The 16,958-nt window shown below is 41.2% G+C and overlaps 1 protein-coding gene across 2 annotated transcripts in view; it reads right to left on the reverse strand.

The window, feature by feature from the left end:
• Positions 1-16,958, reverse strand: part of LOC122548903 (collagen alpha-1(IX) chain-like) — a 118,668-nt gene that overhangs the window by 85,633 nt on the left and 16,077 nt on the right. Inside the window, exons 7-9 of one of the 2 annotated variants that reach the window (XM_043687858.1) lie at positions 6,441-6,461; positions 3,982-4,143; positions 2,955-2,990 (exon numbers count right to left, since the gene is read on the reverse strand). In XM_043687858.1, coding sequence (XP_043543793.1) covers positions 2,955-2,990; positions 3,982-4,143; positions 6,441-6,461 — 219 coding nt within the window. The remainder of the gene's footprint in view (positions 1-2,954; positions 2,991-3,981; positions 4,144-6,440; positions 6,462-16,958) is intronic. The other variant, XM_043687859.1, reaches the window with a different exon arrangement.

Genomic DNA, 16,958 nt, shown 5'->3' on the forward strand with positions numbered 1-16,958 from the left:
TGGGTGCTGGGAGGTGGGACTAGATTGAGTTGGGGTATCTGGTCGGCATGGACGGGTTGGACCGAAGGGTCTGTTTCCATGCTGTACATCTCTATGACTCTATCTATTTTAGTGATTTTAGATGAGACACCTGCAAAGTGCAGCAGCCTTGGGATGAACACATGACCTCTGGTTCTCAAAGCTCTCCACTACTGATGTTTGCCAGGCCTCAAGTCTGGGTCTGCAGCAACACTCAAAACACACACAAGCAAAATCATGCCTTCCAAAGATCACCAAATGCCCAGGAAAGTCCAATTACAGGAACAACAATTGGACAAAAGTTGTCCTTTCCTCCTCCCCTACTTAGAATGGATGGAATTGATGAAGGCTTCCTGATGAAGGGCTTTTGCCTGAAACGTAGACTTTCCTGCTCTTCGGTTGCTACCTGACCTGTTGTGCTTTTCCAGCACTACACTCTCGACTCTAATCTCTAGCATCTGCAGTCCTCACTTTCAACTAGCAGAATTGGTGAGGAGCCATCCCACCAGTCACAGGCTGGTTCCCCCTTGTGCTTGCAGAAAAGAGGTTCATAGTGATCAAGGCTGTCATGCTGGGATGAGGATGTAAGGCCATGAATTGATTGGAGCAGCAAGACCCAAACGGTGCTGGGGGAGCAGATTTGGGTGGAAGGTTAGGGAAGCAAAACTATGGAGAGGTTATGGGAGCAGGTCAGGGTTTTGGAAGAAACATGAAAAGGAGAGGGAAGAGCTGCAAGAGTTGGGCTGGGGTGGGAGAAAAGGGGCTACATTGGAGATTGGGGATTTGCAAACAAGGACAAGAGATGCTATCGGGAGAGGAAGTTGAAAAGCTGAATGATGGACTGCAAAGAGGATGATAGAAACTTTTATAAAGTTCTTCCCAGGACATGGGTATGACTAGCTTGGCCAGCATTTATTGACCATCCCTAATTGCCCTTGAAAAGGTGGTGGTGAGTTGTATCCTTGTAAGTAGATCAACTATGCTGTTTGGAAGAGAATTCCAGGATTTTGACCCAGTGACACTGAAGCAACAGCAGTATATTTCCAAAAAGGATGTGGCATGATTTGAGGGGGAGCTTGCAAGTGGTGACATTCTGATGTAACTGCTGCCCTTGTTCCCCTAGATAGAAGTTATTGGTTTAGAAACTGCTGTCTGAGGAGCTTTGGTGAATTTCTGCAGTACATCTCGTTGATGGCATATATTGTGTCTTAGAGCACGGTGGTGGAAAGAGTGAATGTTTATGGATGTTGTGCCAAGCAATAGGCTGCTTTGTCCTGGATGGTGTCAAGCTTCTTAATGGTTGTTGGAGCTGCACTCACCAAGACAAAGAGGAAGTGCAATCTTTAACTTATCAACGAAGAAATACTCAGCTAACTGGGGAAAACTTGAACTACGATCTTAATGAATTTCTTCTGAATGAATGTGCATTAAATAGTAGTTGATATTAATGTAGTGAACACTATATCAATTGAATTATTTAGTATTAGTTTTATTTCATTATGTTTTACATTTAGGTATTATAACTTTTTAAAGTGTCTTGTATATGAGGAAGTTTTAAAATTCTCCTTCTCTGTGACTTCAAATACTGGCTCATGTCAACACAAATACGCAATGTCCATCCATCACCGAAGAAAGGAATTAATGAGATTAATAACCCAAGCAAGCCAAAAATTAATCCCAAGAAAATCATAATGACAGCTCAAAAAATACCTGGTCTGCAGAGATTGATTGATATGTTCAGTCAGTGGCTCAGTTGACAATTACAGTGTCTCACAGCCCATGAATAGGGGCTGGCTGATATTAGTGAACACTACATCAAATGAATCATTGAGTATCAGTTTTTTTCTATTAGATTAGATTCCCTACAGTATGGAACAGGCCCTTTGGCCCAACAAGTCCACACCTATCCTCCGAAGAGTAACCCACCCAGACCCATTTCCCTCTGACTAATGCACCTAATACTATGGGCAATTTAGCATGGCCAATTCACCTGACCTGCACATGTTTAGATTGTGGGAGGAAACCGGAGCACCCAGAGGAAACCCACGCAGAGAGTGTGCAAACTCCACACAGACAGTTGCCCGAGGCCGGAATTGAATCTGTGTGGCAGCAGTGCTAACCACTGAGCCACCATGCCATTTTATTTCATTATGATTTATATTTAGGTAAAGGATCTTGTATACTAGGAATTTTTAAAATGCTTATTCTCTATGACTCCATATATGGATTTCAAACTTCATTGGTTTTACAGGTCAGGCCATTCAGGCTGAGGTGAATGGGGTGAGATCAAGGGTTGCCAGATCATGAGAAAATACAAGTGCATGAAGCCAATATATCAAATTGACATACTGATGCTATAATGTAGTATCTAGCCAAATAATCAATAAGTTATTTTACTTATCGAACAAAAAATAAAAATCCATGGCAATTTCAAAACAGTTGAATTTTCAGATATTATTGGTTTTCAGATGACTAGGTTTGAGATATTGTCCCCATTGTGAAACTGACAGGGTGGGTGAAAATAACAAGATAGATCACAATCTCTTTTTTTCTAACAACCTCTCTGCTCCTCCAGAGATAGAAAATTAGGGCAAGGAGTTCTATGAGTTCAACTTTCTTACTGGATCATTCACGGACCAAAATGGAATGAGGAGTGAATGCTTGTTAAATTCACCTGTAAAAAAGTTGAAATTGTATTGATCATGTGACATATAAAAGGACAAGATATTCAAAATGCTTGCTGAAATTATTTGGCATGTTTTAGAGGATTTAAGCCAGTCAAGAAAGTATTCCTACATCAATAGTTTCTCATGAGATAATGCATCTTCACTATGATCAGGTTTTGCAGTATTAATCCATCTTTCATTAATTACATGATCATTCTTGATTTAAAACTTCACACAGTCGAGTAACCTCTTTAAAAAAAAAGCACTTACAGGAAGGCCTGGTTTACCAGGAGGACCTGCTACACCCTGTAGGAATAAAATTAAACAAGATCAATTTTACACTGATGGAAATACATTTCTTTCACATTTTAATTATTTTCAGGAATTAATTTTGTGTCCAAATGAAGAATATTAGCCATGTAGAATACTTTCCCAAAATCAATCACCCAGTGCAAACACCAAATATTCTTCAATCAGTCAAGTGTAAGGATGTGAGCAACTTGACATGGAATGTGTTCATTTCAGAAACTGATTTGAAGGTAGCTGCCTCTGTAATGCAACTAAATCAATACTCCACTGAAATTTGCTTCCCTATTCCAAACACATTGTGACAGTGGCACATTAGACCTCCTTACAGTCTCCCACTCAATTTTCTTCAGGCCTCAAAACTTGTATTTTTGTGTTTTTAAAAACCAAGTTTGATATCATAAAGTTGGCATTTACTGATTTACCTGTCCTTCTCTCTTATGAATCATTGTTTTTCATATTATGCTGATGTGCTTTGATCTTTTGTCTTGGTTTTCCAATCAAAGGAAATTACAGTTAATCAATGTGAGGGAAATGGTGTTACCAGACCTAAACTGGTTCAATGGTCCACTTTCTTTCATGTTCACAGATGCTCATGGTAGATAATCATTGACTAATTCATGCAACGGGAATTATAAGGTGCATTCTCAATGCAAATATTGACATTGTTTCCGGGCTTTGTATCCAGCTTGGATTGGAGATTTGATCAAATTCTTTTACAGTAGGTATTGTGGAACCTGCAGTTAAAGGGCCAGATCTATAGTAAAGCCAGGTGATTGACTATATCATACTGTCTTGTTATCAGAGAAAATGAGTGTTATCCATTGTACTGAGCGCTGAAAAACAGACAAATAATATGAACTGTTATCCAGGTAGGAAATTTGCAAAGTGCTTCTGTTTGATCTCAAATCAGATTCCATGGTCCAAACTGCAGCTCCAGAAAGCAGTTCAAAATGTTTCTAAGTTTTTGCAATTATTAAGCTGGACTTACATCAAGTCCAGTTTTTCCATCCCGCCCAGGTGGGCCTGCAACCCCTGGAGATCCTGAAGATCCTGGTACTCCTGGTGGACCCGGTAATCCTGGTGGACCTGGTAATCCTGGCAGATTTGCCTTTCCAAAGTCAGGTCTTGGACCCCTGAATACAAAATCAGGCTAAATGAAAGAAAAAAATTGTAATTATTAAACATCCTATGTTTTTAGAAGTGAGGGCATCTTAAAAATCTACCAATGCAAATATGCCATAATTCCATAGAAAGCCCTACAGTTACCAGTCTACATATAGGAAATGGTGAACACTGAACCTGAAGAAATGTTAAAATGTCCTGACTCCAATTAGGTTTGCATCCATTCCATTTGAGTCTTTAAATTTGCCTGAAGAATTTCTTCCTCAACGCTTTAAGGGCATATGAACCTCACAGTGTTTCACTCAGAAGAATTCATTAAGGCAAGCAATTTCAACATGACTCTTGAGCAGACTTCTTCTGATGGTCAAGATAACAAAAATAGAAAGTAGGATAAATGCACAGTTTTTAAGGACTAAATTATACCAGTTTGTTGCTCATTGCTCAATGTGATATTGTTTAACAATTTTCCGGCTGAAACAAGCTAAGTGCCATGTTACATTTTTTCCAACCAACTATTGATCAAAATTTTCTTCAATCTCTACTATGTATGATGTGGGAGTATTAAAGGAGGCATGAACGTTTAAAGTTCCTTTAAACAGAGCAATTTTGATTTTCCCAATACCTTCAGGACAGCAAGGGAGAAGATTTCAGGAATAGGAACAACCTCCAGGTTTTAATCAGTATGCTAATAAAATGTTTCATTCAAGAATTAAGGGAAATTGTAATCTTTGGTTTGATTGACTTCTCAAAATCGGTGATGGGGTTCAACAAAACATTTACCCCTCACACATTGTGCACGGTAATTTCATACAATGAAGAATACACGTTAATTGTGCAGGCATTTGACATATTTCTTCAAGCAGATCAACCATTTCATTACAAATCTTTCACTGACTTTACAGATCAGCATGCAACTAATTAGTGAGATAGTACCTCATCTTTTTGGGGTCTTTTGGGCATCAGCATTTCAAATTGTATCACTAACTACAAAGTTCCCACAGAGTTAGGGAACATTTTGTCTTGTGTTGTATTTCTGTATGTGTCCATAAATCTGAATGATTGTGTAGGCCTCGCTGCATTCACAGGCAATACCTATGGCGTATTTTATTTTGCTGCATATAAGGTTTCATATCATCCGCATCTAACTGCAGTTGTCTGTGTGATTTCCTACCTGGATAACAGTTCATATTATTTGTCTGTGAATTATATTTTGCATCACAGTGTATTTCTTAAATATCTAGATGCGTGCATGTCTCTGAGTGTCTCTGTTTAAAAGGGCAATTTTAAATCCCATAAATTAGGGTTAGGGTCAAGTAAAATGACAAAATTTTAAAAATCTCAAACTGCCCCCAAACAAACCTCATTTCGAGTTTAATGGAGGTAGGAAAGAGTATGGGACCAACTAACTTCCAGGATATTTCTTAAGTCTCTATCTTTGAATTCCCTTCCCTTTACTGAATCTTAATGCTTTCACTAATTGATAACTTTTCATTCTGCGGCATGGCAACTAGCTATCCTCACATCTCGAGGAAAAAACATATATTGTTTTAGATTACCTGCAGTGTGGAAACAGGCTCTTCAGCCCAACAAGTCCACATCGACCCTTCGAAGAGAAAACCACCCCCCTATATTTACCCCTGACTAATCCACCTAACACTACGGGCAAGTTATCTTGGCCAATTCACCTAACCTGCACATCTTTGGACTATGGGAGGAAACCGGAACACCCAGGGGAAACCCACGCAGACACAGGGAGAATGTGCAAACTCCACACAGACAGTTGTCCGAGGTGGGAATTGAACCCGGTCTCTGGTGCTGTGAGGCAGCAGTGCTCACCACTGAGCCACCGAGCCGCCGCTAAAGTGTCAAAACTCATGGATTCCTTCCTGTATCATGAAGAATTCTAAATATGACAGATTAAGGTAAAATAACAGGAGCATAATTACTTTCTTCTCAGAATAAAGCTAATATTGCTTCAAAGCAGAAAAGGAACAACAAAACGTGAAGTTTACTTTCCTTCCATTGGACATTGGTTAATGTGTTTCATGTAAAAGTACAAGATATGATATCTTTCTGCAACTGGTATCTGTTTTTCTTAACTAGGATGAATTTTCAGAGAGATGGATAAAAGAGATACCGTCTCCTCAGTCTAAGCTATTTGAAATGTAATGACGGTTCTACAGCACATGCAAGAAACTAAATGAACTAGTGCTAAGGGGATTGTACCAAATAATTTGCATGCATTCTATTCTATGGATGCATGCAAAAATCATGATGCAACAAGAAAAGCTCACTGAGTCACACATTATCAATTAGAATTAATACCTCGGAATTAGGGATAATTCTCTAAGGGGAAAGAAAATGGGAAAAATGTTAGTACATTCTTAACAGTGTGAAACGTGTTTACTTCTTGAGATAAAAATGAAACAAGTTTAAGTATAGTCCTGAAGTCAGGAACAATCAGCCATTTTGTGTTGATTCTCCTATTAGAAGGCTACTTCATTGCCTCCATCCCTACTGTCTCTAATTTATCCTATTACAAAGTTTTAAAAGTAAAATTCAATACATCACCTCTACAGACAGCCTTCATTTCTGGAGATCTATTTCAGACAACACAGATGTCTTACGTGTCTTCCTTTTTTAAAATTCATTTATTGGATATAGGCAACACTAACTAAGCCAGCATTTATTGTCCATCTATAGCTACCAGGGGGCAGTTAAGAGTCAACCAGACCGCTGTGGGTCTGGGGTCAAATGTAGACCAGATCAGGTAATGATGGCAGATTTTCTTCCCCATCAAGATATAATTGAAACAGATGGGTTTTTACAGCAATCAACAGTGGTTACATGATTGCCACTAGACCAGTACCCTTTGCCCAGGTTTATTTTATTGAATTCAAATGTCAACATGTTCTATGGTGAGGTTTTAACCCATAGCATTAGTCTGAGTTTTAGGATTGCTCGTCCAGTGACAACACTAGTACATTGCTGTCTGCCTCATAAGGAAATTCAAGCTTTTGGAAAGAAAGACGGCTAGTTGAAGGTTGAAGGAATAAGAATGGTTTGGTCACATTAAAACACAAGCAAGCCTCTGCTTTGAGAATCTGATTGTTTATCTATTTATTAGGGTGTTGGAGGTGGGTGTGGTGCAATTGACATTTCAGGATCATCCCTAGTCATATTGACATTCAGTCACAAAGTGTGGTCAGGAGTTACATACAAGGGTGGTACATACAAGGAATACAGATGAACAGCAACTTGTGATCTTCACTTTTAATATTAACACCACAAATTCAGGAAATTACTTCTTCAGTTTCACAGTTATCTATTGGGTAATTAGAATCCATAGACTGCTTGGCCAGTACTACAATGTGCTTCCACATCATTCAATGGAGTAAATCTGCTTGGCATGGCTTCATATATTGGAAGTAGTTGAGAGAAACTTTACTAGACTAATACCTGGAATAAGTGGATTGCTTGAGGAAAGGCTAGAGAAGTAAGGCCTGTATCCTCTCAAATCCTCTCATACAGCAGAGAAACAAATCCTTCAGTCCAACTTGTCCGTCCTGACCAGACTTCCCAATCTGACTTAGTTCAGTTTGTCATCATTTGGCCCTTCCTATTCATTTACCCATCTAGATGCATTTTAAATGTTGTAATTGTACTCTCCTCTATCACTTCCTCTGGCAACTCATTCCATACATATACCACCCTCTTGGGGGAGAATCTAGAACTGGAAGTCATAGTTTGAAAATAAGGGGCTCCCCAGTTAAGACATGTAGATTTTTTTTTTGGTTGAATGTTTGGAAGGTACTCAAAAAACAGTGGACGCAGAGTATTTACCTCTGCCGTAAAAAATATCTAGACTGTTGATTACCAAGACGATAAAAAATTCAGGAATGTAGACTGGAGGTTAAAATCAGAGCATACTTAAAGAGCCAAATGGCCACCTCTTGGTTGTATGTTGAACCTAATTATTTGATTCTGATCATGGGCTCTGACTCTCCACACCCGCGGAGATAGCCCTTCCCACAACACTTGCTGAATTAAGGTCCTTCCCAATCAACGTTTGCTGCAATATAAATCTTCTCTAATCAGTTGAGACTCCTATCTGGAGAGGTTAGTAACACTTGGATCTTTCAGTGAGAATTCCTGAAGAGGAAATCAGAATCCTGTGTCTTATGAATTGTAACTTGAACATTTTACTGGATACAAACGATTTATCATTCCTATATCTGAACACTTGGGGTTTTATTTGTCGAAGGCTTAGTTCAATAATGGTATGTCACTCTGACTGGCATCACTGTTTCCTGAAGTGATGTGACCCTGCAATTTCACAGGGGAGAACCACTCTTTAAAGATGGAAATGAAGTATCATCTTGCATTAAATGCAGACGAGTTTTCTCATTCTTTCACCCAATTCTTCTCTTTGTCCAGGGGTTCCAAATAACAGGTCAGCCAATTAACACTAAACACTGTAGAAGTTCAACAATTATCTAGTATAAAAATCACAAAACACCAGACAGCACTCCAAATAGCACTCTGAAAGCTTGCACTTTCAAAGAAACCTGCTGGACTATAATCTGTGTGATTTTTAACTTGGTCATGGGAGACAGATTAGCAAGGTTAGATCTCATGGAATACAGGGAGAACTAGCCATTTGGATATAGAACTGGCTCAAAGGTAGAAGACAGAGGGTGGTGGTGGAAGGTTGTTTTTCAAACTGGACACCTATGACCAATGGAGTGCCACAAGGATCGGTGCTGGGTCCTCTACTTTTTGTCATTTACATAAATGTTTTGGATGCGAGTAGAAGAGGTACAGTTAGTAAGTTTGCAGATGACACCAAAATTGGAGGTGTAGTGGACAACGAAGAGGGTTACCTCAGATTACAACAAGATCTGGACCAGCTGGGCCAATGGGCTGAGAAGTGGCAGATGGAGTTCATTTCAGATAAATGCAAGGTGCTCATTTTGGGAAAGCAAATCTTAGCAGGACTTATACACTTAATGGTAAGGTCCTAGGGAGTGTTGCTGAACAAAGAGACCTTAGAGTGCAGGTTCATAGCTCCTTGAAAGTGGAGTCGCAGGTATATAGGATAGTGAAGAAGGCGTTTGGTATGCTTTCCTTTATTGGTCAGAGTATTGAGTACAGGAGTTGGGAGGTCATGTTGCAGCTGTACAGGACATTGGTTAGACCACTGTTGGAACATTGCATGCAATTCTGGTCTCCTTCCTATTGGAAAGATGTTGCAAAACTTAAAGGGTTTCAGAAAAGATTTACAAGGATGTTGGCAGGTTTGGAGGATTTGAGCTATAGGGAGAGGCTGAACAGGCTGGGGCTGTTTTCCCTGGAGCATCGGAGGCTGAGGGGTGACCTTATAGAGGTTTACAAAATTCTGAGTGGCATGGATAAGATAAATAGACAAAGTCTTTTCCCTGGGGTCGGGGAGTCCATAACTAGAGGGCATAGGTTTAAGGTGACAGGGGAAAGATATAAAACAGACCTAAGGGGCAACTTTTTCACGCAGAGGGTGGTATGTGTATGGAATGAGCTGCCACAGGAAGTGGTGGAGGCTGGTACAATTGCAACATTTAAGAGGCATTTGGATGGGTATATGAATAGAAAGGGTTTGGAGGGATATGGGCCGGGTGCTGGCAGGTGGGACTAGATTGGATTGGGATATCTGGTCGGCATGGACGGGTTGGAGCGAAGGGTCTGTTTCCATGCTGTACATCTCTATGACTCTATGAAACAAAATTAATCTGAGAGCTGCCAAAGCTGGAACAGGCTAAAACAATAGAATATTGGGTGTATAAGCTAGATGGGTATCTTCGCTGCTTGCCTTGTTCCAACACAAACTACCTTTATTTTAACCAAACATATTCTCTCCCTTTCTCTCTTGTCATACTGATGTTGATAAAGGTACTGTTCACTCATAACTTCACAAAATTGCACCTCAACAAAGTGTTCACACTTAACATGCAGGCTGGACAATGAGGAGCAGATTTTTTTGATTAGGTCTGACATGTGGGTGGAGCTTTTCCCTGCTCTCAAGATCTTCAAAAGTTCTCTGAGTTCAGCTTGAAGTTTAAGATAAAGATGAATATTCCTGCCTTCATATTCTTCGATCTCTCATAACATTTGCACCATCACTGGTCTACCCACAGCTGGTTAAACTCCTTCCCTCTGACCCTTTAGTAATGCTAGTGACAAGGGATGAATCAGCGTATTTAGCATTGAGCATTATCAAAGCACAAAAGTTGTGATATTTGGGTTCTGATGCATTCCACCAGACTGCATTTGATGTGTGTATTTTACACCCAACTCCATCTTCAAAGGTAGAAATCATAAAAAGCAATGAAGAGATGGCACAATGGATTACCACTCAACATTCCACCTGTTATTTACCTCCTCAGTGGACTAAAAGATGTTAATAGTTATAGCTTCATCTTTGATCTCCCTGCTTAGATGAGCTAATTTAGTGTAGCCCAGTGATCAAACATGCAATCTTCCAAGGCTATCCAGGTCATCAGATAATGTATTTACAACTGAGAAATTAGAGACCCTTTTCTTACACTTGTACTGAGTTCCTTCTTCATGGATGCCATTCAGCAGTGGGAAAGAATTTAGACTCAGTCATGCCTGGGTTAGTTTGTCAAATTGAACTTACATTTGCCAAGATAAATCACAATGCAATTATTTTAAAGCGAGCGTGTTGGTGCAAACTATCCTTTCGAAGCATAAACTCTATCAAAAACAAATGCCTTCCTTTAATTGGAGGGGGTCTACCTTCTCAGTGGATCAACAGATTGACCCATATGAGTCAAGAAGCTCTCAGCTTTGATTCCCAGTTTGTTTTACATTAGCTGAGTAACCTCTGAACTATGATTCCCAATGCTAACTGCTGTTCAGCAACCAAGCTGGACCCAATATGTAGATGTCAACATTAAGACCAGGCTGTGATGCTTCTTTATTTTGTTTGTATAACAGAAATACTTTCACTTATATCGCACCTTTTACAACATTTCAAAGTCCCTTACACAAACAATGTGCTTTTGAAATCTTGTCCCTGATAGTCACTGTTGTTGTAGAGGAAAGATCTGATTCAAGAAGTACCAAAGAACAACTAAGTCCTTTACAAATGTAATCCAACATAAGTCAATGGCTTCAAGAAATGAGTAGGTTGTGCAGAGGAGAAAGTGCAAAGTATGGTGGTGGTGGAAAGGGTTGGGCAGGGAGGGGGTAGAGTTGGGAATTTAACGTGGCATGATGGCTCAGTGGTTAGCACTGGTGCCTCACCCAGGTTAGATTCCAGCCTTGGGCAACTGTCTGTGTGAAGTTTGCACATTCCCCTAGAGTCTGTGTGGGTTTCCTCCGGGTACTCCGGTTTCCTCCCACAGTCCAAAGATGTGCAGATTAGGTGAATTGGCCATGCTAAATTGCCTGCAGTGTTCAGGGATGTGTAGGTTAGGTGCATTAGTCAGGGGTAAATATAGGATAATAGGTAGGGGAATAGGTCTGGGTGGGTGACTCTTTGGAGAATTGGTGAGGACTTGTTGGGCTGAAGGGCCTGTTTCCCCACTGTAGGGATTCTATGGTTCTATAGGAGACAGGTGGTGAAGGCAAGTAAAAAAAAGGCATTGGGGCAAACACTTCTGTGGGCAAAAAAAAAATCAATCCATCAGAATTATTGAATCATAGAACAGCAAAGGTGCAGATTCAAATGTATGGGGCAGAGGCTGGAAAATGGCATTGAGGGGTCAGGTCATTATCACGTACAGAGGATCAGCTAACTAATGGAAGACAAAGAGTTGTGATGAGCAGTGCATTATCAGGATGGCAATGCACTGCTCATCTCAACTCTTTGTCTTCCATTAGTTAGCTGGTGGTTTGCAACAGGGATGAGTGCTGAGGTCACAATTATCTATGATGCATATTAATGACTTGGATGCCAACTTTGCAGATGACACAAAATAGGTGGGAAGGAAAAAGGTGAGGCTAACAGAAACCGTTTGCAGCAGGATACAGGAAGATTAAAAATAGAGGCCAAAAATAGCAGATGGAATGTAAGAGATTATGCACTTTGCCAGGTAGAATAGAGGAGCTGAATATGATTGAAATGAAGAAAGACTGTAGTAATCTACAGTACAGAAGGATTTGGGACTGCTCATGCTTGAATCACAAAAACGTCTAGCATCCAAGTTCAGTTGGTAATAGGGAAGTCAAATTGAACGTTGGCTTTTATTTCAAAGAGAATGGAGCCTAAATGTTGGGAGGTTTTGTGAAAACTATACAGGTGCTAGTCAGCCAATAGCTGGAATACTGTGGAGAAATTTGAGCCCCTTATCTGGTATTAGGGTGGTAGTACAGAGGTAGTTTACTAAGTTGACACCCAATATAGAGGGACTGTCTTATGAAGAGAGGTTGAGCATGTTGGGTTTCTATACATTGGAGTTTAGAAGAATGAGAGGTCAATTATCAGGAGGCACAGATCTAAGGTGATTGCTTGAAGGAATAGGAGAGACATATACAAAGTAGAACATAGAACAGTGCAGCACAGTACAGGCCCTTCTGCCCATGATGTTGTGCCGAACATTTATCTTAATCTAAGATCAACCTAACCTACACTCCCCACTCTTTTTGCTGCTATCTATATGCTTGTCCAGCAGTCGCTTATAAATGCCCCTAATGTCTCTGAGGAGAAAGTGATGACGGCAGATGCTGGAGACCTGATGCTGGAAAGCACAGCCGGTCGGGCAGCATACGAGGAGCAGGAGAGTTGACGTTGAAGAGTCTATGCTTGAAACGTTAACTCTCCTGCTCCTTGGATGCTGCCTGACTGGCTGTGCTTTTCCAGCACCACAAGTTTTAAACCTCATGTCTCTGGCTTTACCACCGCTGGCAGTGCATGCCACACACCTACCACTCTCTGTGTAAAGAATCTACCTCTGATATCTCCCCTAAACTTTCCTCCAATCATCTTAAAATTATGACCCTTCATGACAGCCATTTCTGCCCTGGGGAAAAGTCTCTGGTTATCTACTTTGTCTAAGCCTCTCATTACCATGTACACCTCTATCAAGTCATCTCTCTTTCTTCTTCTCACCAGTGAGCCTGAGCTCACTCAAACCCTCTTCATAAGACAAGCCCGCCAATCCATGCAGCATCCTAGTAAATCTCCTCTGCACCTTGTCTAAAGTATCTACATCCGATAATGAGGCAACCAGAACTGGACACAATATTCCAATAGTGGTCTAACCAGAGTTTTATAAAACTGCAGCAAAACCTCACGGCTCTTAAACTTAATCCCCCTGTTAATGACAGCCAAAACACCATACACCTTCTTAACAGCCTTATCAACTTGGGTGGCAACTTCGAGGGATCTATGTACATGGCCCCCAAGACCCCACTGTTCCTCCACACTGCCAAGAGTCTTGTATTTAACCCTGTACTTAGCATTCAAATTTGACCTTCCAAATAAATCACTTCTCATTTATCCAGGTTGAACTCCATCTGCTACTTCTCAGCCTAGCTCTGCATCCTGTCAATGTCTTGTTGTAGCCTGCAACAGCCCTCAGTGCTGCCTACAACACCACTGACATTTGTGTCATTGGCAAATTTACTAACCCACCTTTCCACTTCTTCATCTAAGTCATTTATAAACACTACAAAGAGCAGAGGCCCGAGAACAAATCCCTGCAAGACACCACTGGTCATTGACCTCCAGGCAGAATACTTTCCATGCACTACCACTCTCTATCTTCTTTTGGAAAGCCAATTCTGTACCCTGATAGCCAAATTTCCCTGTATCCCATACCTCCTAGCTTTCTGAATGAGCCTACCATGGCAAAAGTTATTGGGGTGGCATGGCGGCTCCATGGTTAGCACTGTTGCCTCACAGGACCAAGGGACCCAGGTTCAATTCCAGCCTTGGGCTTTGCATATTCTCCCCGTGTCTGGGAGGGTTTCCTCCAGGTACACCGGTTTCCTCCCATAATCCAAAGATGTGCAGTTTAAGTGAATTGGCCATGCTAAATTGCCCATAGTGTTCAGGGATGTGTAGATTAGGTGCATTAGTCAGGGGTTAATGTAAAGTAATAGGGTAGGGAAATAGCTTTGGGCGTGATACTCTTCGGAGGGTCAGTATGGGCCAAAGGGCCTGTTCCTGAAATCTTTCCTCCCATAATCCAAAGATGTGCAGTTTAAGTGAATTGGCCATGCTAAATTGCCCATAGTGTTCAGGGATGTGTAGATTAGGTGCATTAGTCAGGGGTTAATGTAGAGTAATAGGGTAGGGAAATAGCTTTGGGCGTGATACTCTTCGGAGGGTCAGTATGGACCAAAGGGCCTGTTCCTGAAATCCATATTTACCACACCATATACACCACATGCTCGACCTTCATCAACTTGTCTCATCACATCCTCAAAGAACTCAATAAGGCTTGTGAGGCATGACCTGCCTCTCACAAAGCCATGCTGACTATCTTTAATCAAACTATGTTTTTCCAAATGGTCATAAATCCTAGTTTTCAGAATTATTTCCAGTACCTTGTTTACCATAGAAGTTAGACTGACTGCCCTGTAGTTCCCAGGGATTTCTGTATTCCCTTTCTTGAACAAAGGAACAACATTTTCCTCCCTCCAATCATCTGGTACTACTGTGGACAGTGAAGATGCAAAGACCATCACCAGAGGCACAGCAATTTCATTCCCTGCTTTCTGTAGTAACCTTGGATATATCTGGTCTGGCCCTGGGGATCTATCTATCTTGATGCTTCCCAGAATTTTCAGCACATCTACCTTCTTAATATCAATCTGTTCAAGGCTATGAACCTGGTCCACGATGTTCTCACTATCAACAAGATCCCTCTCTCTATGAATACTGAAGCAAAAAACACATTTAGGGCTTCCCCTACCTCTTCAGACTCCAGACACAAGTTCCCTCCACTATCCCTGATTGGCCCTACCCTCTCTCTGATCATTCTCTTATTCTTCACGTAAATGTAGAATGCTTTTGGATTTTCCCTAATCCTCTTGCCAAGGCTTTTTTGTGCCCCCTCCTAGCCCTCCTCAGTCCATTTTTGAGTTCTAGCTACTCTGTAATCCTCTCAAGCTGTTCCAAATCCTTGCCTCGTCAACCTTAAGTAAGCTTCCTTCTTCCTCTTGATGAGAGGCTCTTCTTCTCTTGTCATCCAAGGCTCCTTCACCTTATCATTCCTTGTCTCAGTGGGACAAAGTTATCAAACACTCACATCAAGTATTCCTTGAACAGCCTCCACATTTCTGTTGTGTATTTCCCATAGAACAATTGTTCCCAATTTATACTCCACAGCTCCTGTTTAATAGCAGTATAATTTCCCCTCCCCCAGTTAAATACCTTCCCATACCAACTGTTCCTATCACTCTCAATGGGTATGGTAAACATGAGGTAGTTGTGGTCACTGCCACCAAAATGCTCTTCCACCAAGAGATCTGAACCTGGCCGGCTCAATGCCTTGAAACAAGTCAAATATGGCCTCCCCCAAGTTGGCTTGCCTACATATTGAGTTGGGACAAACCTGACAAAATCAGCTCCATCGAGACCGTCCGCACTAAGGAGGTTCCAATCAATATTGGGGAAGTTGAAGTCACCCATAATAACAACTGTTATATCTGTACCTTTTCAAGATCTGCTGTCCAATCTATTCTTCCATCTCTCTGCCGCTATTGAGGGGTGTTTAGAAAACACGCACTAAAATGACTGCTCCTTCCCTGTTACTGACTCAGTAGACAAACCCTCCTCAACAACCTCCTGTTCTCCAGCTGTGATGCACTCTCTAATTAACAATGCTACTCCCCCTCCTCTTTTACCACCCTCCATGTTTTTTTTAAAAGATCTAAACCCTGGAACATCCAGCGATCATTCCTGCCTCTGTGAAATCCATGTCTCCGTTATAGCCACAACATCATAGTTCCAAGTCCTGATTCATGCTCTAAGTTCATCATTCTTATTCCTGACACTCCTTGCATTGAAACAGACACATTTAACCCATCCCTTTGCCCTATCAACTGTGTATACTTCCTGACCGACTCTCTGCATTCCATTTCTACTCATTTATCAATGACCCATTCCTCTGATTTGTAGCTTTGGTTCCCATCCCCCTGCCAAACTAGGTTAAAACTTTCCTGAAGTGCTCTATCGAATCTCCCGCTGAGGACATTGGTGCCCCTCCAGTTTAAGTGCAACTCGGCCTTCGTATACAGGTTCTACCTTCCCCAGAAGGTAACCCAATGATCTATGTATCTGAAGCCCTCCCTCCTGCGCCAGCCCTTTAGCTACGTGTTTAGCTGCACTCGTTCCTTGTTCCTTGCCTCACTAGCATGTGGCACCGATTGTAATTCTGAGATTACTATTCTACTCATCCTGCTTTTTAGCTTCCAATCTAACTCCCTGAAATCATTTTTAGACCCTCATCCCTTCTCCTAGCTGTCTCATTGGTGCCAATATGCACCATGACTTCTGACTGCTCACATGAAAAAAATCTTTATCAACCAAAAGGTGGTGACTGTGCGGAATTCACTGCACATGTTACTGGTTGAGGCAGAAAACCTTAATTTCAAAAGGAACCCAGTTATACACCTGAGGCTCCGTAACTTGCAGGCCTACACACAGCTGCTGGCAAGTGGGACTGGATGCAGCGAGTTAGCTCAGTTGGTGTAGACATGATGGGCTGAGTGGTCTTTTTCTGTGTTGTAATTTTTTGATGGTTCTACATTTAAAAAGCAATGCATTGTCTCTAAATCACCTGTTTTTAAAGCCTTAAAGATGCTGCACAAAATCATGTTCTTCCAGTGGGAGAG

This window comes from Chiloscyllium plagiosum, chromosome 4 (assembly GCF_004010195.1).
Source record: "Chiloscyllium plagiosum isolate BGI_BamShark_2017 chromosome 4, ASM401019v2, whole genome shotgun sequence".
Lineage (NCBI taxonomy): Eukaryota > Metazoa > Chordata > Chondrichthyes > Orectolobiformes > Hemiscylliidae > Chiloscyllium > Chiloscyllium plagiosum.